The sequence below is a fragment of the Eretmochelys imbricata genome, chromosome 1 (genome assembly GCF_965152235.1).
Source record: "Eretmochelys imbricata isolate rEreImb1 chromosome 1, rEreImb1.hap1, whole genome shotgun sequence".
In the NCBI taxonomy this organism is placed as follows: domain Eukaryota; kingdom Metazoa; phylum Chordata; order Testudines; family Cheloniidae; genus Eretmochelys; species Eretmochelys imbricata.
In genome coordinates this window covers 18,457,188-18,484,111 of record NC_135572.1, presented here as the reverse complement: position 1 = coordinate 18,484,111, position 26,924 = coordinate 18,457,188, and the positions used below count along the sequence as shown (strand labels likewise).

The window sequence follows — 26,924 nt, the reverse complement described above, 5'->3', positions numbered from 1 at the left end:
ATTGTCTATTACTGATCAGACCTATTACTGATCTGTACTGTACTGATCTGTACAGTGATTACTGATCTGTACAGACTGTCTATTACTGATCTGTACAGTGCCCAGCTCAATAAAGCCCCCTTCTTAGTTGGTCCCTATGTTGATCCACTGAGCCATAACAGCCAGTGTATTGAGGGGGAGAATTCACAGTGTAGGCTGCATGGTGCAACAGTATCCACAGACTAGTAGATCTACCCCTCTGTAAGTCTGTGAAAGGAAGAGCTAAGGAATCTATCCACCAGGGATCCTGTATATTCAGGCTTTGCACGGGGGAGAGGATTTGGCCCCTAACACGTGTTAATGTTCAGCTTCACTGATCCACTGCATGTAACAGTGTTTGTCAGCCTTCTTCATAGTTCCAGCTTTGCTGACCTGGCTGTTTGTGCCTCATCAGTCTGCAGCCCTTGCAGCAAACCTTTACCTTTACATATCCTGCACGGACTCGATGAAAGCTTCCGTGCTCTAATTGGCCCTATCGGTGCAACAGATTGATGGTCTTGCTGGTTGGCTGGCTGCAAATTCCACTCCACCAATAACAAATGGAGGAGCGCAGGCTCCGTCCCAAATTGGAGTGTTAGCTAGAACACTGCTCCTGATAATGTAGCTCATTTTTTTCTTTTTACGAGCATGAACTTTTTAATAAAGAAGGATATAAAATAATCTCTGGCGGTGGAGCACGTGGGATGGCTGACAATTACAGAACTGTCTGCTTAATCAGTTTTATTTATGTAACCAGGGAAGCACCCACTGAGAATAGTCTCATATTCACCAGGATGCTGGCTGCAAGATAGCAGCTACGGAAACATTAGTTGTCACAACACTACCTCTCATCACAGCCTGCGTTACTGCAGAGATCTTGGAGATGATGCTGCTAACCATTACTGAACAATTAAAACATTCTAACCTCGTGCCCAGAATATCTATAAAGAGAACAAGCCCAGACTTGGACACACCGATAACCACAGCTTATTTGCCATGGGAATTTCATGCAGGCAATACTTTTTCTCTGTCAGTTGTGTTCAGTCAACCCCTAGGGAAGGAGCTCTGATTACAGACGTGCCATTTGCACTCTTATAGTTAAGGTTGCCTCTGCATTTTCATTATGAATCCTCATTTTCAGGGCTTTGTGACTCACATGCAAAGGCTGGCTCCAGAGGATGTTGATGCTCATTAGTTTGACAATATTTTTAGCTACAGGAGACCCAAAAGAAGGTTAAAAGTCAATGCTGGTAATGAGTGACACTGCAATTCCAAAGCAGGCTCACCTGTTCTATTGATCTATTCTGGGCTGCGAGTCTGGGGTTTGTTAGCGTCCCTCACATTAACTGGAGGATATTTAATTATGTATAAAGATGGGAAGAGTATATTTGAGATTTAAATCTCACCCAGATCTCAGTCTTGAAGACGCTGGTTAAGCACATGGGACCAGATTTTAAAGGTAGCTGTGTGCCAAATTCTCATTGATTTAAATAAGAGTTAGGTGCCTTAATACCTTTAAAAATCTGTCCCATGATCAAGTGCTTTGATGGGCCACAGCATTCAGTATCATTCAGGGTCAAGCTCACAGGACAGATCGTTGGCATAAGATTTATATTTATAAATCTAAGGAAATGACATATTGTTACTGGACCACATCTAGAGGTCCGTATTTGGTCCTTACTTGGGCAAACTCCCATTGAAGCTAATGGGATGTTGCCTGTGTAAAGACTTACAGCAGTGGTGGGCAATCTGTGGCCCTCGGACCGCACGTGGCCCATCAAGGTAGTTAGGGTAGTCTGCTGGCAGGCCGTGAGACAGGGTTTACATTGACCGCCCACAGGCACGGCTGCCCGCAGCTCCCAGTGGCCGCAGTTTGCTGTTCCCAGCCAATGGGAGTTGTGGGAAGCGGAGGCTGGGCTTTTGGCTGATTTCCTGTTTCTCCCGTTATCCATTTACAGTCCATTTTAAATGCAAAGTAGGCTGTCATGGGATAAGAGGGACGGTGCTTTCATGAATTGGTAACTGGTTAAAAGATAGGAAACAAAGGGTAGGAATAAATGCTCAGTTTTCAGAATGGAGAGAGTAAATAGTGGTTTCCCCCAGGGGTCTGTTCTTGGACCAGTCCTATTCACCATATTCATAAATGATCTTGAAAAAGGGGTAAACAGTGAGGTGGCAAATTTGCAGATGATACAAAATTACTAAAGATAATTAAGACCCAGGCAGATTGCAAAGAGCAACAAAAGGATCTCTCAAAACTGGGTGACTGGGCAACAAAATGGCAGATGAAATTTAATGCTGATAAATGCAAAGTAATGCACATTGGAAAGCATAATCCCAGCTATAACCTATAAAATGATGGGGTCTAAATTAGCTGTCACCACTCAAGAAAGAGCTCTTGGAGTCATGTGAACAGTTCTCTGAAAACATCCACTCAGTGTGCTGCGACAGTCAAAAAGCTAACAGAATGCTGGGACTAATTAAGAAAGGGATAGATAATAGGACAGAAAATATCATGTTGCCTCTATATAAATCCATGGTAAACCCACTTCTTGAATACTATGTGCAGATGTGGTCGCCCCATCTCAAAAAAGATGTGTTGGAATTGGAAAAGGTTCAGAAAAGGGCAACAAAAATGATTAGGGGTATGAAACGACTTCTGTATGAGGAGAGATTAATAAGACTGGGACTTTTCAGCTTGGAAAAGAGACGGCTAAGGGGAGATATGATTGAGGTCTATAAAATCATGACTGGTGTAGAGAAAGTAGATAAGGAAGTGTTGTTTACGCCTTCTCATAACACAAGAACTTGGGGTCACCAAATGAAATTAATAGGCAGCAGGTTTAAAACAAATAAAACAAAGTATTTCTTCACCCAACGCACAGTCAACCTGTGAAACTTCTTGCCAGAGGATGTTGTGAAGGCCAAGACCATAACAGGGTTCAAAAAAGAACTAGATAAATTCATGGAGGATAGGTCCTTAAATGGCTATTAGCCAGGATGGGCAGGAATGGTGTCGCTAACCTCTGTTTGCTAGAAGCTGGGAATGAGCGACAGGGAATGGATCACTTGATGATTACCTGTTCTGTTCATTCCCTCTGGGGCACCTGGCACTGGCCACTATCGGAAGACAAGATACTGGGCTAGATGGACCTTTGGTCTGACCCAGTAGGGCTATTCTTATGTTCTTATTATCTACCTTGGTTCCACATTAGCCCTTTCTTTTCCTCAGGTCAGGCCCTCCATTTACCTTTGTTATCCATCACCTCGGTGTCATTGTCAACACTGCCCTCTCTTCCTCTTCCTCCTGTATCTTCTTTGTCTGTAAATCTTCATCTTCTGCCTGCACACGCACATCCCTGCCTCAGCTCCATCTTTGCCCATCCATGTCTTTTACTTTCTCTCACCTCAGCTAATGAGATTCTTTCTCCTTTACCCTCCCAGAGTCCCAGCTCTCCACACTCCATCAAGTGCGGAACATCACCCCCCACCTTCTCACACAAAAGCACCATCACATCATTTCCTTCTTCAGTCAACTCTTCTGTAGGCTGCCCATTTCACAATCCACTTTAAAAGTGCCCTTCTGCTTCTAAGAACCATGCATAGACTATCTCCAGCCTGCTTCATGGTCCTGGTCTCTTTCTCCTCTGTCCTCTCTGGCACTGGCCTTCTCTGCTTAATGCCATGCAGTATTGTCCCTGCTCGTGCGATCTCTCACTGTTTGGAACAGCCTTCCTGTAGTTCTCACTCCTGCATTTCAAATTTTGACTAAGGACAAACTATATCTTGTCTCCTTTTACCTAGACAAAATAATTTCTCTTCCCTCTACTGTTAGTTATTTATCTCTGTAGTCCCTCCAAAAAACAGAACCACAGGGAATTCAGAAGTGTACTGAAAAGTAACAGTCCAAGATCAAACCTAGGTCAGGGCTTTCACCACATCTCATTCAATTTAGGAGTCCTGATTTTATCCAGAGTAGGATGGAATAACTGTCCCTACCAGCCAGTTCTCAATGTGTGTGTTTTTCGGTTTTGCACAATGCTTAGATACAACGGTAATGTGGCTTTATAAATTCTTAGACACACATAGCTAAACAGTAGTGTATAATCCGTTATTATCTGTAGTTCTTTGGGATACAGTCTCTGAACAAAGAAAAGGAGTACTTGTGGCACCTTAGAGACTAACCAATTTATTTGAGCATAAGCTTTCGTGAGCTACAGCTCACTTCATTGGATAGCTTATGCTCAAATAAATTGGTTAGTCTCTAAGGTGCCACAACTACTCCTTTTCTTTTTGCAAATACAGACTAACATGGCTGTTACTCTGAAACCTGTCTCTGAACAAAAATACATTTCTCCTTTTACCTTTGAAATATATATGATCTGGCCTTCAACTGAAAGTGCAAAGGGAATTGAGGCAACAGGAATGTAATTACCCATGATGAGATTGGCCAGGACATTGGGGTTAACAACCCCAACTCTTCTTGGCAATAGGGTCATGAGGTCTTTAATGACTACAGATGGTCAGGGCCTCCATATTACATTTCATAGGAAAGCCTGTACCACCAGCTGATTCAGGACTGACTCTCAAGGGATGAGTTGTACCTGATGAATAATCCATACTGTTCCTCGCAGCATTTGCAACCACAATGACTCAATACCATGTCCTTTTTTAAATGTATGAACTCTGACATCCATGGAAGTGAGGGATTTGGATGACCCCAGCACAGTGCAGGCAAGCACCTTGCAAGCTTCCCCAGCAAAGTTTTATCAGCATATCTTCATGCAGACTTACGTCATCTGTGAGCAGAGGATGTGTGATGGTTTTGCGGTACAGCCAACACTCTATGCTCTATGGCAGGACTTTCCAATGGACTCAACACTGTGCTAACTGTGCACCCCCTGACGTCACAGGTTACAACTCCAGTTGACTTGAGTGGAAGCAGAGTTGGGCCAACAGTGAATATTTTTGAAAATCTCACCCTAAGACAATTAATACATAGGTCTGTGTAGTTCTGGGACTGATCCAAAGGAGTGTTTGGTGGGGAGGGGCTATAATTTGCCAAATAAACCCATTTGTGCCTTTCTAATTCTTTTTCTTCCTCTGCCCTCTAGGTTCATAACAGAAACCTGCTGTCCCTCGACTTTGATCGTGTGACAAGAACAGAAAAAATCTATGATGACCATCGCAAGTTCACTCTACGGATCCTGTATGACCAAGCAGGCAGACCTAGCCTCTGGTCTCCTAGCAGCAGGTTGAATGGAGTTAACGTGACTTATTCCCCAGGGGGACACATTGCAGGGATCCAGAGGGGAACTATGTCAGAAAGGATGGAATACGATCAGGCTGGCAGAATTATATCCAGGATTTTTGCTGACGGAAAATCATGGAGCTACACTTACTTGGAGAAGGTATGTGTTCTCTTGTCACTTACTGACGGCTACTCACTGTGTTTGCTGACTTAGGGCTAGATTCTTAGGTGGTGTAAATTGACTTCACTCCTTTGACTTCAGTGGTGTGACACTGATTTACACCAATGGGGATCTGACCCTTAGAGTCTAATACACAGACATCTATGTAATCTACCTATTTTAAGATGCATATAACTGTAGAAACTAAGCCCAGACGACAGCTAAAGTTAGCACTGATCATCGCCCAAAGGGCAATATTCTCCATCCAACCCCATCCCCATCTGCATGTGTTTTAACCCTGCAAAGCTTTGATTATTTAGATACAACAGTCCTTTGCTGAGCTGGATGTAATATAATGTCTCCAGTAAAAACAAATTATATTCTAGTCAAATTACGGATACCATTAGTGCTTATAAAGATAAGAGTACAGTAGAGACTTATTTTGGATGTTCCATACAATGTAGAACCAACAGTCCATAAAGTCTAGCATCCCGCCTTCTGCAAAGCCACGTAGGAAGTATGTGTGGCAGGGGCAGGTGGGGAAGGAGAGAGACCAATCCATCTAGCTGGTTATGGAATGCTCTTTGGTGGGTGAGAAATGCCTTTCTCTTTGCTGCAGGGATCAGTAGGAGATTTAACCATAACATTATCCATCCTCCTTTTAATCCATCTGTGAGCTCTTTGGGGCAGGAATTGTGTCTGCCTATGTGTTTGTACAGCACCTAGGACAGTGAGGTCCTACATTTAGGCTCTACAATTATATAAATAATAAATGAGGATAAAGCATCAAACTGTATCCCAGTATGTACATTACATGCAAGTGAGTTAGAGAACTGAAATTTGCGGTAAGTGGCTAGTAGCAGATGAGTTTCTTTTGTCGGCAGACGGACAGGGTTGCCTGTTTGGTTTTGTCAAGCTGTTTGCCCCATGGTGGCAAATGGGGAAGTGAACTTGGGAGAGTTGGCTGGGGGTATTTTTATATCAATCCTAACCAGGGGTCCCTGGTTCTCTGCCTTCAGTGCAAACCTTACACCAATGCCTATTACCCTTCCTGATTCTCTTCTGACCACATCTGATCACACTGAAGTGAGTCTCTCGTTGTGTGTGTACCTCTCGCTACTTAAGCTTATTGTTATAATAATTATTTGTTCTGGTGCCCACCGCCAGTGTCTTAAGTGCTGTACAGACATGAAAGAAAGTAGATTCTATCACCACCCCTGGGTGCTAGGTATTGTACAGACACAAAATAAGGTAGAAATCCCATCATGAAGAGCTGATGCTGAACACTATAAAATAGAGACAGAGGGAAGGGGAAAGGAGAGGATCAACCAAGTAAAGTGGCCAGATGGTGATTGGCCACATATTAGGTCTGCAGGTCACTTAAATTATGCTGGCCACATATGCACTATGAGGTGGAGGCTAGACTTCCAATGTCCTGAAATATTTTACGCTCTGAAAAATTGAGAATGATCATGACTTAAAATTAAGAAAATAATTCATTCATTTTCCCCTTCAATTCTAGTCCATGGTGCTGCTTCTCCACAGCCAGAGACAATACATCTTTGAGTTTGATAAGAATGATCGATTGTCATCAGTCACCATGCCCAATGTCGCCCGGCAGACCTTAGAAACCATCCGGTCCATTGGATACTACAGGAACATCTACCGGCCTCCAGAGGGCAACGCCTCAGTCATTCAGGATTTCACTGAGGAAGGGCAGCTCCTTCACACCTTCTACCTGGGAACAGGGAGGCGTGTCATCTACAAGTATGGCAAACTGTCCAAGCTAGCTGAAATGCTCTATGACACCACTAAGATTGGCTTCACCTACGATGAAACTGCTGGTATGTTGAAGACAATAAACCTGCAGAATGAAGGGTTCACCTGTACTATCAGATACAGGCAGATAGGCCCACTCATCGACCGCCAGATTTTCCGCTTCACTGAGGAAGGCATGGTGAATGCACGCTTCGACTACAATTATGATAACAGCTTCAGGGTGACCAGCATGCAAGCAGTGATCAACGAGACACCGTTACCCATCGATCTCTACAGATACGATGATGTGTCAGGCAAAACGGAGCAATTTGGTAAATTTGGGGTCATCTACTATGACATCAATCAAATTATCACCACTGCCGTCATGACTCACACTAAGCACTTCGACGCCTATGGCAGGATGAAGGAGGTCCAGTATGAAATATTCAGGTCACTCATGTACTGGATGACTGTGCAGTACGACAACATGGGGAGAGTGGTGAAGAAGGAGTTGAAGGTCGGACCATATGCAAACACGTCAAGGTACTCTTATGAGTACGATGCTGATGGCCAGCTGCAGACAGTGTCTATCAATGACAAACCACTCTGGCGTTACAGTTATGACCTCAATGGAAACCTCCATTTGTTGAGTCCTGGGAACAGTGCCCGTCTTACCCCCCTAAGGTATGACCTCAGGGACAGGATTACGAGATTGGGGGATGTGCAGTACAAAATGGATGAAGATGGCTTCCTGAGACAAAGGGGAAATGACATTTTTGAGTACAACTCAGCAGGCCTGCTCATTAAAGCATACAATAAAGCTAGCGGATGGAGCGTAAAATATCGCTATGATGGTCTCGGAAGAAGAGTTTCTAGCAAAACTGCCCATGGCCACCATTTACAGTTCTTCTATGCAGACCTGACCAACCCCACTAAGGTCACTCATTTGTACAACCATTCAAGTTCCGAGATCACCTCCCTTTACTATGATCTCCAAGGCCACCTCTTTGCCATGGAGCTCAGCAGCGGAGATGAGTTCTACATAGCCTGTGATAACATCGGGACCCCTCTGGCAGTCTTCAGCGGAACGGGCTTAATGATCAAGCAGATACTGTACACAGCATACGGGGAGATCTACATGGACACCAATCCCAATTTCCAGGTCATCATCGGATACCATGGAGGTCTGTACGACCCCCTCACTAAACTCATCCACATGGGGCGGCGAGACTATGATGTGTTAGCTGGGCGGTGGACAAGCCCAGACCACGATATGTGGAAACATCTGAGCAGCAACAACATAATGCCTTTCAACCTTTATATGTTCAAAAACAACAACCCTATTAGCAACGCTCAGGATATCAAATGTTACATGACAGGTAAGACTTCTCTTGGTTTCTTCTTAATTAGTGTATACACAGGCTGGTTTTTGCTCAGGTGGCGGATAGGTTTCTTTACATTCAACGAACCAGCCATTGTAGGGTCTTCCAGCCTAGACAGGGACTGAATTTCTCTTTAAAAAGGAAAAGAAACACAACAGAGTCTTCCATACTAGAAACTGGCCTGAATTTCTAATGTAAAACAACAAACAGAATTTAAAAAAACAGAAACCCAGACCAAACTTTTCAGTTCTTCTTTGCGTATCAATAAACAAAAGAGGGCACAAGCCCAATATATTTTTCCTTTGCAGGTCACCTTTAACCCTTCCACAGCTGGATCACTGGCTGCATACACAGTACTCATGAAAAATTTAAGCCAAGAACTGCACATCTACCGAACAGGTTTTCTTTTTTTCTTCCTTCCTGCTCTTTTAATTTTTCCCTTTATTTTGTTTCCGATTGTTCATTTCCTCAAACAACGCCAGCTTAGTTGCTGATTAACTTCTCGATAACCCCTCTCATTTGTATATGTATAACTTTGTTTACACAGTTTTGCTGTAGAGACTTGCCTGCAGGTAGGCTTGTTTCAGCAAAATGGCAACAGCAACCTAAACCTTTTATCATAGCAAGGCATTGTAGAGCCCCATAAAATAGTAATACAGTTCAAAGTTAATCCACCCCACAGTGTGAACAATTGCCTGTTAAAAGCCAGCAGCAACAAATACTGTGTGTCTTAAATTTAATACTTAAATATGAAAAGGTTCAGGACTTTCTTTATGTCAATAAGCAGAACAGATCCACTAAGCAGGTGTTTAAAAGTGAGAAGAATGGCTCCCCAAAGTGAATTTATTTCAGCAGAAAAGATTCTAGGAGACCTGAGTCACTCAGACCTAATGATCATATGATTTCATCGGGTGGAATTAATAAACTTTCTTCTCTAATATATATTGTGTTATGTTTGTGTAGGCCATTCCAAACTCGCACAGACAAAATCTTTTTAATAACCCCACTGTTGTGTATTCTGCATGTGCCACATATTTGACAGGAAAGCTGTTTTAGAGGGTTTTAAAATATTGTATCCAGACTTTTTTCTGTATCCTCGTGTCTGTAAGAAAAGGGTGACTCAGTTACCATGAGTCAACAGTATAAAACTCTTAGGGAGAGGCAAATTATGATTAATTTTAAAAACCTCTAAAAAGTCCTAAATCCGCTTTTCTATATACAGTAACATTATTGGCTACCCCAGCATTCCAAATCAGAGGAGTCCAACCCCCTAAAATCATCAGTTGATTTAAAATCATGAGATTTTAAAAATAGAAAATTCTGGATTCTTTTTCAGAGCCTTTAGGATACATGTCTTCAAGCTTTTTCCCACAACCATGAGGGCTAGAAGCTTAGGTTTGTTGTTTTTAAATGAAAGCTGAGATTTTCAGGCAATCACTTGACTCTAGGAGTTGGGGCTTTAAGAACACCACCACATATTACAAGACTCATGAAAAATCATGAGAGTTGGCATCACTGTTAATGCCAAGATTTTAAGCTCTCATATTTCAGTACCTTTTAGAACAGCAAAGGTGTGTCCATGGGCATGAAGCTTCCAATTTTCATCCACACAAGACCTTAAACCTGTTACTGGTGTATAGATGACTATTGTCAGTTCTGGGCATGAGCCCGGTGTCCGTTTGCTCGAGTGAAGATGATTAGTTAAAGTTTTTGTACAAGTGATCAAAACCCATTTTTATACCAGTATAACTATGTTGGCTATGGGTGTGATTTCTTACTAATACAGTTATACCAGTACAAGCCCTAGTGTGGACACAATTATACTGGTATAAAGATGCTTTATACTGGTATAGTTTATTCCCCTCCCCAAACAGGATTGGATATACTGGTATAAGCACTTCTATACCAGTACAAGTGTGCTCACACCAGATGGGTTGTATTCCTTTATATTACAATAGTTAAAGAAGTAGAACTTTTGTATGTAGACAAGGCCTGCAAAGCTCTTTGAAAATAAAATGTCCTGTGTTAATGGCCTTTCCTGGGGAACTGGATCTTGAGGTAATGGGAAGGTTTGTGTGTTCCAGTGATCCTAAGAGCTATGCCAGTGGGAGTTTTAACAATGCCGGACAGGTCAAAGGGTAGGGATAGGGTTGCCAGGTGACTGGTTTTCCACCAAAATGCCCGGTCGCAAAGGGCTCCCTGCCTGCCCTACGTCCACGTGGATCCTGAAAGCGGTCGCCAGGTCCCTGCAGCCCCTCGACGCATGGGCGACCAGGGAGGCTCTGCGTGTTGCCCCCGCCTCGAAGATCAGCTCTGCAGCTCCCATTGGCTGGGAACTACGACAAATGGGAGCTGAGGGGCTGGCACCTGTGGGCAAGGGCAGCGCGCAGAGCCTCCCTGGCTGCCCACATGTATAGGGGCTGCAGAGACCTGGCGGCCACTTCCTGTGAGCCGTGGAAAGTGCTGCCAGGACACAGCACCCCGAACCTCCTCCCACACCCCAACCCTCTGCTCAGAGTCCCCTCCCGCATCTAAGCTCCCTCCCGGAGCCCACCCCTGCTCCCAACACACCAACCCCCTACCCCAGGCTCCTCCTACATCCCAAACTCCTCATCCCTGGCCCCACCCCAGAGCCCACACCCCCAGCCAGAGCCCTCACCCCCTCTGCACCTCAGCCCGCTGACCCAGCCCAGAGCCCCCTCCTTCATCCCAAACCCCTCATCCCCAGCCCCACCCCAGAGCCTGCACCCCCAGCTGGAGTCCTCTCCCCACCACACACACACACACCCTAACTCCTTGCCCCAGCCGGGAGCCCTCTCCCGCACCCTGAACTCTTCATTTCTGGCTCCACCCAGCGCCCACACCACCAGCCCAGAGCCCACGCCCCCAGCTGGAGCCCTCACCTCTTCTCACACCCCAACCCCCTGCCCCTGCCCGGTGAAAGTGAGTGAGGGCAGAGGACAGTGAGCAATGGAGGGAGGGGAGATGGAGCGAGCGGGGACAGGGCCTTGGAGAACAGGTGGGGCAGGGCAGGGGTGTTCGGTTTTTTGCGGTTAGAAAGGTGGCAACCCTAGGCAGGGAGCTGACCAAAAAAAGCAGCCTGCTGCCCCTCCAGAGTGGGGACAGCCCAACGACCTATCCTCATAAAAACATTAAGTCCTAGAAACACAGCCAGGGAGCCGCTCCGCAAACGGCACGATGGACAGCGATGTCAGAGCCTTGTTCGTGTCCTCAGCGACGTCTGACAGTGCCAAAAGGATTCTGACTATTAGGGGTCCAACCCTGCACATCCGTCCACGTCCAGAGCTCTCACGGACGTTCCCAGGTTTCTACGCTGCACGTCTCAAGCGGTGGGGATTCCTTGGCCATGGCGCACACACCTGCCAATACACTGTTGAGGGGTGTGGGCAGCATCCTTCCTCACCCCCTGGCATGGTCTGGCTCACTTAGGCCAGGCAGGTGCACTCACACAGACCAGCGATACAAGCCTCAGGCTGTGTCTACACTTAAAATGCTACAGTACTTCAGTGTAGACACTCACTGCAGTGATGGGAGGGGTTCCCCCTGTCACTGCAGTTAATTCACCTGCCTGGAAGGCAGTAGCTGCTGTCTATACCGCGGGTTCGGGCAGCGTGGCTGCATCTCTCAGGGATATGGATTTCTCACATCCCGGAAGAGACGTAACTTCGCCCATGTACGTTTTCAGAGTAGGCCAGCCTCAGTTTCCCAGTCAATGATTCCCAAGCGCGTGTCTAGGAATGGGGAGTTCTGAGAGGCCCATTGTTCAGCATGAATATTTTAGCAATCGTATACTTCGTGATGCAGAGCTTTGCTGCCAACATTGGGAAGCCTGATGGATTGAACTGACATTTTCATTACACGTGTCTGCATTAAGCATTCTCTTTCAGGGCCCTCGAACGAATGTCCTGTGAAATGTGTTGGCAGGGCTACTGTAGCTGAAACAAGCTGTGATTCGAAATGTACTTTTCTTTCAAAAAGGAAAAAAAGTGTCATTGCCACTGGCAAATTAATATTTCCCCCCATTCTCTTAACCTCTCCTTCCACCTACTTCATTTTTCCTGCTCCTTCCAATCCACCCTCTCCTCCCCCCCCCCCAAAAAAAAAAAGGAGCAACACCTGTTTACAGATGTTTTCAAAGTCAGATTTGGGAGACGCAACCGACAAAGACTGGATCGAATCTTTTCAGACATTACATATTTTCCTGCTGTTCAGCAGCCCCCTCTGTGCCTCTTTTGACACTGTTTTGAACATGTTTGGTGAATAACTTCTGCCCTATATAGATTTACTTTGTTCTCCTGGCTATCTGGTCCAAAATATGCATATCAAAGCTGTTAATTTCATATTAGGAGGATTTGGAAACAGGGATGCCTCATCACCAAATAAAAAAATAAACAAAGCTTTATTTCCCCCCCACACCCCCGCAAGCACACACCTCCCCTTCCCTCCAAAGACACTTCTAAAACAATCTGTGTGGAGAGAGAAAAAAAGTGTTTTTATTACAGAAATCCCCCTCTTTGCACACAGATTGATGCAAGGGCTTTCTGGACCCAAGCCCCAAACTCAAAATTTTGGATTGCAAGAAAACAAGCAGTAGATACTGTCTTTGTTTGGCTTCTGATTCCCCAATCATCTGGAAGCATGCTATTTCTCATTTGCAGCCCGAATGCTTTTCCAACGGTCTTCAGAAACACGTGTTTAAACTCATGTGGGGAAAAAGCCATGTTTTTTGAACAGATCCCCTCATCCAGAATGTCCCACTAGTGTCAGCTCAAGTTGATGAAATGAAAAGAAAACTTCTTGTTGATACACTGGAGCTTGAAACAAATGAATCACCAACACGATGCTAATTACAATATGGAAGTCCTAAACCCCTTGGGAGCTGATAGTTAATTAAACTTTGACCCTCATCCCCTCAGCTTTTCCCAGCAAAGGATGGTATTCAGAGGCTGGGTAAATGACAGGGAGGTTATTGATAATTATAGTAGTGTCCGTTTTTCCTTCCTTCCTTCTGGAGTCAATGGAGATAAGCGAGCTTAGAATCATCATACGCTGTGAAGTAGATAAATAGGGAAGTCTTTTATATGCTGCTCCCAGGCAGATCCAGGAGCTAGCCAAGTGAGTTATTATTTTCTCCAGCTAGCTCCTCACTTGGCTGTCTTTCCCGTTAGCCTTGGAATCAAAGATGTTAGAGACTGAAAAGACTTAGCAGGGTATTGAGTGCCTCTTCCTGCCCAAGCAGGAATGTTCCCTATGGCTCATATAGTAGCGTGTTCTCCGGAATAATTTTCAGCTTCCCAAGCAATGGGCTTGCTATCACTTCCCTTCTGGTTCCAACATTCCCCCTCTATCATAGTACAGAATAAAAGAGCTTCCTGAACGGTACTCCACTGAGTCTGACCATCATATACACATGGATCTGCTCACGATGTAAGGGCAGGTCAGTTTGACTGTGGCAGGCCCAATGTTTGTAAATGGAATGATCATGTGGAGGCTGTTTTTAAACAATACTGAAAAAAAAAATGTAACTATAGGAACCTACCTATGCTAAATTAAAAGTGTGGTTTTTACCTACACAAGCAGTGGATACACCTTTAAGAGGTATATCAAAAGCCCCCACTCAGCTCCTGCCCCAAGTGTCCAGTACGACTGCCCTGCTACTCCCTACCTGTATGTGCTGGCTCATGAGCACCTCAATTTATCCCGTAGCCTGTAAACCACTTGGGATGCTTCCGGGTGACCAATATTAAAGCTGACAATTTGCAAAGCCGCCTTGAGAATCTAAATCCTTAGGCAGGTTTGAACAGCTCGACCTTTGGTATTATATTTTTGTTCCTGTGCTTTTTGCTCTGCGTTGCACCATTCTTGTGCGTGGTGCCTTACAAACTCTGAGAAGTTCTGGAGACAGAAAGATTGCTTTGGCCTTTGACAGTTTTAACAAAATGTATATTTCAGCTGTGTGGAAAAGTGGAGGACTTGGACTGGATGCTGTTTGTTTTTTGTGGTTATTTCCTTCATCCTCCACAATTTTGGAATGTGATACTTTAAAGAATCATTTCTGCTGGGGTTACTCATATACATGAAATGTAGTAAGCTCTTTGGGGCCAGGGCTGTCATCTTGTCCCAGGTTTGTACATTGCCTCGCACAATGGGGTCCAGGTCAGTGGCGGGGACTTTTAGGCTCAACTGCAGTACAAAGAACAATAAAAGGTAATCCTACTTATGCTTCTCTCACATCCCAGATGTCAACAGCTGGCTGCTTACCTTTGGTTTCCAACTACACAATGTTATCCCGGGATATCCCAAGCCAGATACGGATGCAATGGAGCCATCATATGAGCTTATCCACACGCAGATGAAAACCCAAGAGTGGGACAATAGCAAGGTGAGCCATGTGACCACGTAGTCTGTCTGTTTTAGGCACTGGCCTGGCACATGTCACCACGGGATCCAGGTGCAGTATTCACTTTAGAAATTACAATCAATCTGCTATTGCAGATGCTCAGGGTCACCGGAGTGAAAGTCAGCCTCCGAGTAGCTGCTGTCCCTTCCCACTTCAGTAATGAAATGTGACTAAGTAATCCCATCTGAAGTTTTTTATCACCCGTGGGTCCTTTCTGTGATACTTGCTGGTGACTGCTGAACAAAACTGGTCTGCACTGTTTTTCTTTCTTTAAACATGTGATGTTACCACAGATCACTTGCTAGCTCCCTAAACCAAGGAATCAGAGCTGATAGAAAACACCTGTTGGATCATCCACCCATGCCCCAAGACAGAATTGTTTTCTAGAATATATTTTCTAGTGCTTTGTCCAGTTTGGTTTTAAAAGCAAACAAACTCCCATTACTTCCCTTAGGAGACTACCCCACAGTGTAAAAGCTTTCTCCATAAGAAGGCTGTTACTGACAGCTTAAATTTTACTTGGCTTGATTTTGTACCAAATCACTGTACGCTGATTCAGGCCTAAATCAGGATGTTTGTAGTTCATTTTTGGCGACCAATACTGCATGTACAAAACGAGATTAGCACCTTGAAAACAAAAGTCACTTAAAACCCAAGCGTCTTGTGTACTGCTCTCTTCCCAGCATAAACTCAGAGACAGCACTCTCCAGTGCATAGGACAAACTTCCTGCAAGTTAGACTGGTTAAACTGTGCAATGGCCTTCCAAGGTGTGTGGTGGAGTCCCATTGCTGGGCTCATTTAAAACTAGTCTGGGCAAGGCATGTGAAAATACACTGTTGCAAACAACTCTGCATTAGCTCCAATGGTATCAACTAGATTGGGTAACAGATCTTTCCTTTCTCTAACTCTTTGTATCCAGGACTGGCTCTAGGCACCAGCAAAGCAAGCAGGCCACCCTTATTTTTGGGGTGGCAAAAAACTTAGAGCCAGCCCTGCTTGGATCCCAGATCTCAGTGGGCCAGATACTTCCCTGAGTTACATCAATGTAAATTCGGAGTTAGTCCACGCTGCCACTGCAGTGATTTCTGATTCACATCACTGTAATGGTCTAACAGATCAGAATCAGTTCCCTTATCTGAGAAGGTTGAGGAGAAGAACCAGGCAGGTAACACTTCACATAATGTTGGGCTGTATTTGCCTTGCAGGGATGGGAGGTTGGAGACCTAATGCTGAGTTTGAGCATCCCCCAGCTTGGAAATATCCAGCATGCCATAAACCTTGCGCTAGGTTCAGCTTAGCTTAGTTATCCCCCTGCAGCTCCAGAGTGACATTTAAAATCCAGTACTCTCTTGTGCTGCGCTTTCTGCCTGTGAGGCTGCCACTAAATGGTTTGTTGAACAAGTTCAGCGTTATTGGCCAGCAGGGGATGCATTGTGACCTCTGGCATATTGCAGAGCTGCAGCACCTGAATCCAATTTTGCTTCTTTTCCCCTTTCGTCTTGTTGAATTACCGAGTAATTGCGGGCGGTCGTACAGCTCTGTTTGCGGGGGAGGGAGGGCTGGAATCAGTCATCATTTCATTAACTATACTGCTCTCAGTCTCATGAGCTCTGGGGCTCTGATACCTGCGGCTTGTTGTCTGCACCGTTGGCTGCAGGGGAAGGGTAGCCCAGCTCAGCTATTGGTTTTCGTCTGCACACTGAAGGAGGCAGAGGCTGATCTGGATTGTTTTGGCTGTGGAATGAAATAGGCTGTTGTGTATTCTAAAGTAACTTCCGAAGGGGAGGATCCTCCACACCCTCACAAGGCTTTACTCTTTCTGCCTTGCAAATCTGATTGATTAGGAGTGAATTCTGCTCATCCCGTCAGTTTTAAAATGGAGCCAACCCTTTTTTTCCCAACAAGAACCACCTTATTTTTCTCTGTCGGGGGTTAAAAACGGCAACAGCCTTGTAGTTCATGCACAGGGCTGGAATTTAGGAGCTCTGGGTTCTGTGCGGTGTCACGTGGGGCGAAATCCTCTCCCCAGTGCCCAGGCTGAATGCTGGGAATCTCTGTAGGGTGGTGCTGCAGTGCTCTCAGATCCCGCAGAGCCGACTGCAGCCCCTGTGCCCCTAACACTTCTGCCTAGAGGAGATGGGGGAGGACGAGGGGGTTGACATAGTGACAGATCCTCGGTCCTGGCCTGCCATTGCTCCATCCTCCTCCATGTGGTCACAGAGGGCACCCAAATGAAGCTGGGCTTTGCAGTGCAGGTGCACAGTCCCTGTACAAACTCACTGCATCCTGTCCCTGTCTCTCCTCCACACTGAAGCCACACCAGTTCCACCCCAAGTGAGCCCTCTGTGCCTACCATGAAGGTGTATAAGTTGACCTTTCGTGCAACAGTTTCTTTCATCTACAAAGTGGGGATTGTAATGCTTCCCTCCCCCACGCGGGCGATGGGAGATTCCACTCACTATGTCTGTTTTAATTGGATTTAATGACTTAAGCTTAAAGGCCACAAACTTAGTGCCGAAAGCTCGGCAACTAAAACAGAGACCTGGTCAGGAATTTTCTGACAAAACGTGTTTTTCCTTGGAAAATGCCAGTGTGTCAAAACCAAGCCTGTTCATGGGGAAGGGTCAAGTTTGACAACTCTCCCAATTGCGGGGGGCGGGGGGGGGGGGGAATTGAAAAAAAAGGTTTTGAAACTCTTATAGGTAATTTCTTTCATTGTTTATTTTTTCTTGGTTATTTTAATTAATTTATACTAAAAAAAAAACAGGTTAAAAAATTAAAGGTCAAAGTTGTAATGAAACATTTTGAAATTATCAAAACAAACACCTTCAAAAAATCAGATCAGTAGATTTTTAAGATAAGAAAGAACCATAGCTCTACTCTCTGCCATCTTCAACTCAGATGGTAATTTTCTGTTTCTCTTCCTTGGTAGGTCATTAAAATGGGTTGTAAGATGAAACACAAATGATAGATCATCTCATCTGATCTCTTGCGTAGCGTAGGCCAACAAATTACACTCAAGAATCCCTGCATTGGGCCCGTAACTTTTGCTTGACGTATAGCATATCTTTCAGAAAAACATGAAGTCCTGACTTACAGATTGCCAGTGATGGAGAATCCACCAGGTCCCTAGATAAGTTGTTCCTGTGGTTAAGTACCCTCATTGGTAAAATTTGTGCCTTCTCTCTAATCTTAATTTTTCTAGTGTCACCTGTCAACCATTGGATCTCATTATACCTTTCTCTGGTAGATGAATGAATTCTCTACTATCAGAAATCTCTACCCCATGTAGGTACTTGGAGAGCATGATAGAGTCACCTGTATATCTTCTCTTAGATAAACTAAACAGATTAAGCCCCTTTATTGTATAGCTTTTTTATTGACACTCCTCTCTTTCAGTGGATCACTACAGTTGCAGTCATAGCACAAAGTAAACTCAGTTGCTACCCTGTGACTGGGTCATTTTGTGTAATAAAGCCAAGCTAAGCTCTCTTTTGGTCACAATTTCTTTCTTGTGGGCTTCTAACTGAGCTCCTTTACTTACACAGTGGCCACTTTCACCCCTCTCCAGTGTTGTCAGGGGGCATAGAGGAGGCAAGTCTCTGGTGTAGCTAATGCAAAGATGTTTTACTTGGGGTACTAGACTCAAACTGAGGTCTCAGTGGCTCTCCCCAGTTCTTGAGCTCCCATAATATACCTGCCTGAGTCTACAATGCTACTGTCACTCCATAAAGTTTCCTTAGTCATAGCCTAGACTCACCAAGTCAACAATAAGCCCATATTTTAGTAAGGGAAATATACACCCACGGTATATTGGTACAAGTAGAAACAAGGAAACAGGTTCAAATTTCTTTCACATCTTGGCTATTTATGATGGGATATGAAAGCTCTAGGTATCACAGGGTAAAGCACTATTTAAAAACAAGAGATGATAGAAGCTAGCTGTGATATTTTAAATCCTCAAGAACTGCAGGCAAAATACAAGCAGCTATTCCAAGATCACTGTAATGTACTATTCTCTTGAGCTTGTACAGCAGCAAACAAACAATGAAGGTCAGTCTCTTCTCTCCAATGGGTCATTACTAGATAAAGTAAAATGTCACTTAAGGGCATCTGATTAAAAAAGATCTTAAGGAAAAACAAACCCAGATTAGAGATGTCAGTTGTGTATAGTGACAAATATTAAAATAAAATAACCAATAAGTCCCACCACAACTCCCTTCTGCTTTAATGCTGTTTTTATACTGTACCTCTGGGTTACAGTTGCCAAAAGCTACAGCATTTTTAGAGAGCTCTGCTCTGTGCCATCTTCAGCTCAGATGGTAATTTTATGTTTCTCTTCCTTGCTAGTTCATTAAAATGGGTTGTCAGATGAAACAGAAATGATTTGAGTATTTCAAAGGCAGGGATACGCTGTCTCTTTGAACTCTGCATAATCTGTTTGCATTCCCCCTTTTCTTTTCACAGGGTAGCATACAGGCTGAGGTTTATATATATATATATATATGAAGATTATTTAAATAAAAAAAAGAATACACTCTGTTATTAAAGGGATACACTCAAGGTCATCAGATCTTAAAATTAAGCAGTTTTCAAAGTCCTCCCATATTATAGGACTCAGTTTCAAGATAACCGAGACATTTTTAATTATGAGTGATGATGCATTGCAGTACCATGTGGAAGACCTTAGTTTGCAGATTTGTGTCCCTGGGTAGCGAAAGTTGGGAATGGTAGACCAGCACCATAGCTAAGCCCCTCTGGGAGCCAGCACAAGTGCCTTGTGTTGCTCAGAAGCAACCCCTCAATTTACTTGCCTAGAATAATTATAGCTATAAGCAGCATCCAGTGGTTAGGGCACAGGATAGGTAGTCAGGAGACCTGGTTTGTATTCCTGGCTCTGCCACCGACGCATTGTGGGACCTTGGGGAAGTCCCTTCATTTCTCTGCACCTCCTTATTGTTGATTGAAATTACTCCTGCAGTGAGGTGCTTTCTAAAGCTAAAGGAAGAGACGGTCCTTGCTAGAAATAGACAAGACAGACAAAACAAGCCAGATGTTTGAGGTGCTGTGGAACACTGTGATCTCTGGGTGACAGGTGCTAAGCGCTAGTGCTGTTATATCCTGGGGACTCCCACTAAACCTCAGTCTAGATATTATGTCCAGGTGTATTTTGGGTTTTGTTTTTTATTTTTGAATGATGTTGGCCATATGAGTCAGTGAAGTATTCTGTCATGTTGTGAGCCGCACAAATGCGATGTATTACTAAGTCAAGGAAAAGTCATATGTTTTAATATGGTGCCATGAAACACAAAGGAGGCTAAACACAGATTTTAAATCTAGTATTTAATGGCCTGAGTTGGTGACAAAAAACTAGGACATTTAGTCTATCTGTACCTTAACTTAGCCATCTGCCTGAGTATTCCCCGAGTCAAAGAATACATGCCCTGCTCTGCTACGGCAGGATGGGGCAAAGTTACATTTCAGCTGTGTCTTGTAGTGTCAGCAGAACCTCGGAGTTGATTAATAAGGGACCCAGTACTATGCCAGCTGGTAATAAGAGCAGCTGAGGAATGGAGAAGGGAAAAAATGCAGCTATGCAAATTCTCCAGGGCATCCTGATTCTGAAGGGCACGAGCACTTTGTCAGTATGGCACCCTTCATGGTTTGCCCAGAATTAAATGGCATGGCCAGTGAAGGGGAATCTCATGTGGGGCTGCATCTGTAAAGGTCATGTTGTGGCTGGACATCAAGACCAGCACCCTTCCTCTCAGTGACATGCAGTAGGCTGCGCTGTAGTCTCGCGAGGGAGGCCCGTCACCTGGCTGTTGAGAAACAGACCAGACCGTGCACTATATATAAGAGGACTGGACCAGCCCTGCATGGGGAAGGCTGGTCTAGAAAGCCCTTCGTCACCTTAAATTCTGGGGTACACACTGAAGAACAGGCAAACCAGGTCCCACCCTATAAAACTCCATGCAGTTTTGCCCAGAATTCAAAGGGAGCTTAAGCTTTTGGTCTGAGTCCCAAAAGGGGTTTAGCAATAGTGGGATTTACTATTCTTGTCCCTCTTCCCTCCCTAATCATGACAGGGATGGCAGCTGAAATAGCTCAGGACACAGGAGTAGCTTTTATTGCTCTGTGACAAGCCTGAGAAAAGGAGGGCAAGCTAGAACCTCCCCACAGAATCTCTTTCTCCAGACCAAAGCTATAGGACAAGCTTATCCAGCCAACTTTTCCATGGCCCATTCAAGCCATGTCAGATTTGCTCATTACTGGACCTGCTTGTGTCGCAGTTGACGTCAGTGGCAAAATCTCCTTTGACTTCAATGGGAGCAGGCTCAGCATGTGTCTCTCGTCAGTCCTCCTGAGCAGCATCCAGAATCTGAGGTTTTTTTTGTTATAACACAACACCCTCATAACAGAGCAGTCACTAGGAGATTCAGATGTTCCATGCCACTCAGGATCAGGCCCTCTGGGAGTTTATAGCATTTACATCTGTAGTGTCATGTTGGAGAAAGGGTTGTTTTTGTGCCTCTTTATCATTGGTCACGTTGTGTCCTAATGGAGTTCGCCTACAACCCCACTGCTTTCAGGTGCCTCGCACAGGCGATAGGTCAGTGCAGAATTTAGCCTCACAGGGCCTCCCACAAACTTCTAGTGACACATTTGGCAGGTCACTTAATCGTCTGTGCCTCGCTTTCTTCATAGCTAAAATGGGGCTGCTAATATACCCTCTTGGGCATCACAAGGCTAACCGCATTCATTGTTGTAAAAAGCTTGGAGATCCTTCACTGGACGGTCCTGTAGCAGTTCAGCCTCTCATTGCTAGAATATTATAAATCGAATATGTAACAGCAAAATAGAGCTCATAACAGCCCCATGTAAATTAGCATTGACTCAGCCAAGACGCCAAAGTTGGACTAACCATGGAGTCTGAATTGTCCTCTGTCACCCCTAAAAAAGGGTCTCGCCAGGAAAGGGCTAAGGCATATTAAGGAAAACAGGAGTGTTAGTTTCCAGGCTGTTAAACCAGCACCTTTCACAGCTATTAAATTCACTTTAAAAAAAAGTGAGGGTGGCCCCCTTTCGTCTGTAACCTATTTTTAATGCTGGCTGTCGTTACCTTAGTGAATTAAGCCCTTGGCCAAGACAGGAGACTTTTGTTACGGCATCGTCTCACTTTTGTGAAATTTGAGCAGATAATTGTTCCTGGACAGGAGTAGGAAAGAAGACGGTACTCCCGTCAATGGATGAGTATGTTTCTACAGACGTTTTTCGGTAATGATAAGCTGCTGAATCATTCAGAGCATTTGCTCCTTTATATGCTAACAGCAAAAGTCACTTTGCATTAAAACTGTCTACAGGTGATCAAAGGCTGTGGTCCCTATGCAGTTCTTACTCAGGCAGAGCTCCCATTGATGTCAATGGGAGCTTTCCCTCTGTAAAAATTGAGCTTCAAGATTGAGTCTTAATAGCTGAGGACCTGATCCCACAGGAAGACTGGGAGCACTGTAGCAGTGAGTGGAGGGGAGCGTTAGCACCTCACTTGACTGTTGAATGATCCATTTTGGCCAATGCTTCAAGTGGCATTGAGGGGCTCTGGAAAAGAGTGTTTTGGCCAGAGTGAGGATCACACTGTGATGTGCAGCCTTGGAGGATGATGCAGGGTGGAATCAAAAGCAGGTTAAAACAGAAGGAAACTGCTACTATTTAAATACTTTGAGGTTATTGAACACCTTTTCTCAAAGCTTTTTACAAATATTAATCACTAGAAAATTCCCGGTAATCAGCTATGAATCATTTCTGATTTACAGATGAGGAAAACTGACGCATGAGCAATTAATTTTCCCAAGGTCACAGAAGGAGTGAGGTAGAATGCAACTGTCTCTCACTGTCACCACTAAACCCTAATCTCCCCTCCGTGCTGGGTCCCTCTCCACCCCAGTGTTCCACTCTGTCAGAGGGATGATGTTACATTCAGTTCGGTGTCTTGGCATGATGGCAGTTAGGGAGAATAGCCTGCAAGCACAGGAATCTCAATCAGTTGTTTCATTAAAAAGAAAGACTTTATTTTTCAGACCAACGTTAAGAAGTAGCTAGAGGAAGCAGAACCATTTGGCTCTTCTCATTGGATCATGTCATGTTATTTCTCTGCTCTCCAATGTGCTAGCGATACCTTTCAGTCCCCCGGCGTCTCTTTCTAATTTGCGTCTCTCTCTCTCTCCTTCTCTCCCTTCCCAGTCAATCTTGGGAGTGCAGTGTGAAGTGCAGAAACAGCTGAAAGCCTTCGTCACCCTAGAGCGCTTTGAACAGATCTACAGTTCCAGTATCGCCGGGTGCCGGCAGCTCAAGGAGAACAAGAACTTTGCCTCGGGAGGATCTGTCTTTGGCAAAGGGGTCAAGTTTGCCATGAAGGATGGGCGTGTGGCCACTGACATCATCAGTCTGGCCAACGAGGATGGACGCCGGATCGCAGCTATTCTGAACAACGCCCACTACCTGGAGAACTTGCACTTCACCATAGAGGGAGTGGACACACATTATTTCGTTAAGCAAGGGCCGTCAGAAAGCGACTTGTCCATACTGGGCCTCAGTGGCGGGCGGAGAACCCTGGAGAACGGCGTGAACGTTACAGTGTCCCAGATCAACACAGTGCTCAGTGGAAGGACTAGACGTTACACAGACATCCAGCTCCAGCATGGCGCACTGTGTCTAAACACCCGTTATGGGACCACCTTGGACGAGGAGAAAGCCCGCGTGCTGGAGCTGGCCAGGCAGCGCGCCATAGCCCAGGCCTGGGCCAGGGAGCAGCAAAGACTGCAGGATGGGGAGGAGGGCATTCGCTCGTGGACAGAAGGGGAGAAGCAGCAAGTGCTAAACACAGGCCGGGTGCAGGGCTATGATGGCTACTTTGTGATCTCAGTGGAGCAATACCCAGAACTCTCAGACAGCGCCAACAACATCCATTTTATGAGACAGAGCGAAATGGGCAGAAGGTGACAGAGAGGGTCAATGCGGTGACTTCTTGCCAAAGACAGCTACTCTTTTGTGGCCACTTACCTGACTGTGTTGTACTCAATCCTTTTTCTAAACTGAACCTGGCTGGGGGAGGAAAATAAAGAGAGAAAGAATATGGTTGCACTGTAACTCATGCAACATTCTTTTTTTTTTATTTTAAATTTGGCCTTCACATGTTTTTTGCAATGAACAGAAGGTATATTTTGCCGTAGTGTGATCACAGTGAAATTTACTGTCTCTTTGTCCTTTTTTCCCTTTTGTGAGGAATTTAAAGTGGGGAGTTGTAAACGTACATCCATGGGTTACTTGGTGTGAAGTGAGAAATGGGTGTCTGTGCTAACTTGTTTCATCCTAATCCTTTCTTATTTGGGACAGGGACAGATAGCCTTCGACCCGAATAACAGCTCAGAAACGCTGGGCACGCTGGAAACGGAAGATGACAATGATTCCAAATCTCTCAAAGTGACTGTCTGAATCGTGTGCCTCAAAAGAGAACTTACAAGGAGTTTTCAGCTTTCACTTGGGACAGAAAGTGTTTCTTGGGCTCCTGCTGCACAGAAGTAGATTATAGAGGCAAAAGGAGCTGGATATATTAACTTGCAAGATGATTCTCTTCCTTCCTGAACTGGAATTAAAAAAAACAGTCTTTTTCATTATGATAGTAGATTTTTTTTCTCTTTCTTTTTTGGTCCATGCGCAAATCCTGTTTTTAGTTTAAAAAGCCAGTAAAGGCCAAAAAAGATCCTCCCACTCTATTGGAAAATATCCTCTCTCGTGCCTAGAGCTGTTCTCTAGGTGGGTTGAATGCACCGAAGTTGTAAACACAACCTCATTAAATACATAGTATTTCAGTACACCAGGTTGTGTGTTCAGCAGTCCACTGGGCTGTGTCCAATAAAGCAACTTCATTTTAGGAAGCTAATTTGAGTCTGTAAGTAGTAGGATAGTCTCCCACTGACGTACCATTGAAGAGTGCAGCAAATCCATACTCCAGAATTCTTGCTTTTGGGGAATTCTTGCTGTCTTTATTAGCCTGGAAACTGGCTTTCATTCAAACTAAATCATTTATGACTGTGGCAAACATGCCTCTCTGGGACTCTGGCAGCAGGGAATTTAAAACGTTTAATAAGCAGCAGGAGGGGAAATATTAGAACCAACCCTCTAACTGTTCCTTCCCCCTTTCGCCCCATTGGGACACCAAAAAGCTCAAATTATATGAGTAGCCCAGTGAGGGTTAACAGCGAACAAGGAGGCGTTTGAATAGAAATGCCCACTAGAGAGGGGCCCAAATAGTTTACAAGAAACTGCTGACAAAGTTGCTCGACATGGTAATGTAATTTGTACTCACATAAGCCCCGTGCTGTGGTATGTGCAAGAGTCCTGGTGATTCAAGTGAACAAGGAGACTGAGCTGAGCTTCTTCCTGAGAAAATTCTCTACCGATACGGGGCATTGCTGCAGTCAGAGAAACGCAGGTGTGATGCCATCCAGACCTATGGATGACCTGGCTCTGACAGAGTCAGTGTTCACCCACACACACCCCTGAACGTTCACTGGCTGTCAGAGAGCAGCTCAGAACCTCTTACATGGTCTGAAATTTTTAACATCTTTTCATCTTCAGTTTTGGCTTCCAGGTTCTAACCAGAGACAGATTGAGCCATGCCAAAACACCACAACAAGAGAGGTTTCACAGCCAGCCCTTGGAGCATGGTGTTCTATAGTCCCCTAAAATCACGCCCTCTTCCACTGCACCCACCAAGCTCAGCAGACCCCACCACCAGCATCACTGCCTTGTGCCAAGACGGTATCCCCGGGTCTACTCAGTTACCGGATAGCAAGAAGGCTGGAAAGGACTCAGTGGGCACAAACTCCATGGATAGAGAAAATTGTGGTGGCCACAGTTCTATCACAGCTTCCCTGTAGATCCAGAACTTGTCTGTCTCTGTCCTTATGGCCCCCTCCTGGCTGTTCTCATGCTTTTGCCAGATGGAAGTGAAGGAAATCCCCCAAGAGAGCCTGTTATTCCTAAAATTTTTAACCTAATGTTACAGACCCAGTGAGAGGCACATTGAGAGTTTTAGATTCTGACCTTAACTGAACCCAAACACAGATCCATGTGAGGTTCACACATCTCTGATGCTTACCTACCATCCTGCTGCTTTCATAATTCCTCCTGGCTTTCAGGAAAGGGAGTGTTTTTGATACAGTAACTCAGTGTTATTCTTTGAACTTCACCTTGCAGAGCAGGAAGAGCGTTGGCCAGGACTGAACTGGCAAGCATCCTTTATGGAGAAATACATTGGCAGGAGTAAATAGCAAGTAGTGGTAAGTCTTGAAAATCAGCACCAGTTCTGTCGGAGTGGCTTCACTTTCTGGGAGGTTCTGAAACAGAGCAGAGCAAATGCTGGCTGAAAATGAACGAGCTGCCCATCTTCAAGCCTAGTGTGTTATAAAACCGCTCAATACTCTGTTCCGTACACCACCTCTTCCTTTTAACGCTACTCTGTCAAAGTGTAGCAGAAAAGAGAGGGAAGCCTCATGTATCCATTCTCATCGGTTTGTTAAAAATGTAATGGGGATTTTTACGATGGTAAATCGGCTACATTTACATGGAGTAGAGGAAAGGAAATTCAAGTATGAAACACTCCCAATGGAAACCTTGCTGGACTGAGATGGTACCTTTATAGCCTTACCCAGAGTCTTCAGGTTATTACACAAGTAATGAATCCGGGTAGGTCTCCCATTTTTCATGAGTCTCACAAATCTGCCTGTAGCCGAGAGCAATCCAAATCCACATCATGGCAAAAATCAGTGCAAATTAGATTTACTCTTTGTTCTCAAGCAATGTGATGGGTCTAAAACTGCTCGACTTCCCATTAAAGTCCATTAGTGTCCTGTAGTTGGAGTCTGTGCACA

The 26,924-nt window shown here is 44.8% G+C and overlaps 1 protein-coding gene across 4 annotated transcripts in view; it reads left to right on the top strand.

The window, feature by feature from the left end:
- TENM4 (teneurin transmembrane protein 4) overlaps positions 1-23,991 on the top strand; it is a 448,178-nt gene extending 424,187 nt beyond the window's left edge. For all 4 annotated transcript variants that reach the window (XM_077842124.1, XM_077842106.1, XM_077842098.1 and 1 more), the window contains 4 exons: positions 5,133-5,429; positions 6,952-8,566; positions 14,830-14,972; positions 23,233-23,991. In XM_077842124.1, the coding sequence (XP_077698250.1) occupies positions 5,133-5,429; positions 6,952-8,566; positions 14,830-14,972; positions 23,233-23,991 (2,814 nt within the window). The remainder of the gene's footprint in view (positions 1-5,132; positions 5,430-6,951; positions 8,567-14,829; positions 14,973-23,232) is intronic.
- Positions 23,992-26,924: the final 2,933 nt, after the last annotated feature.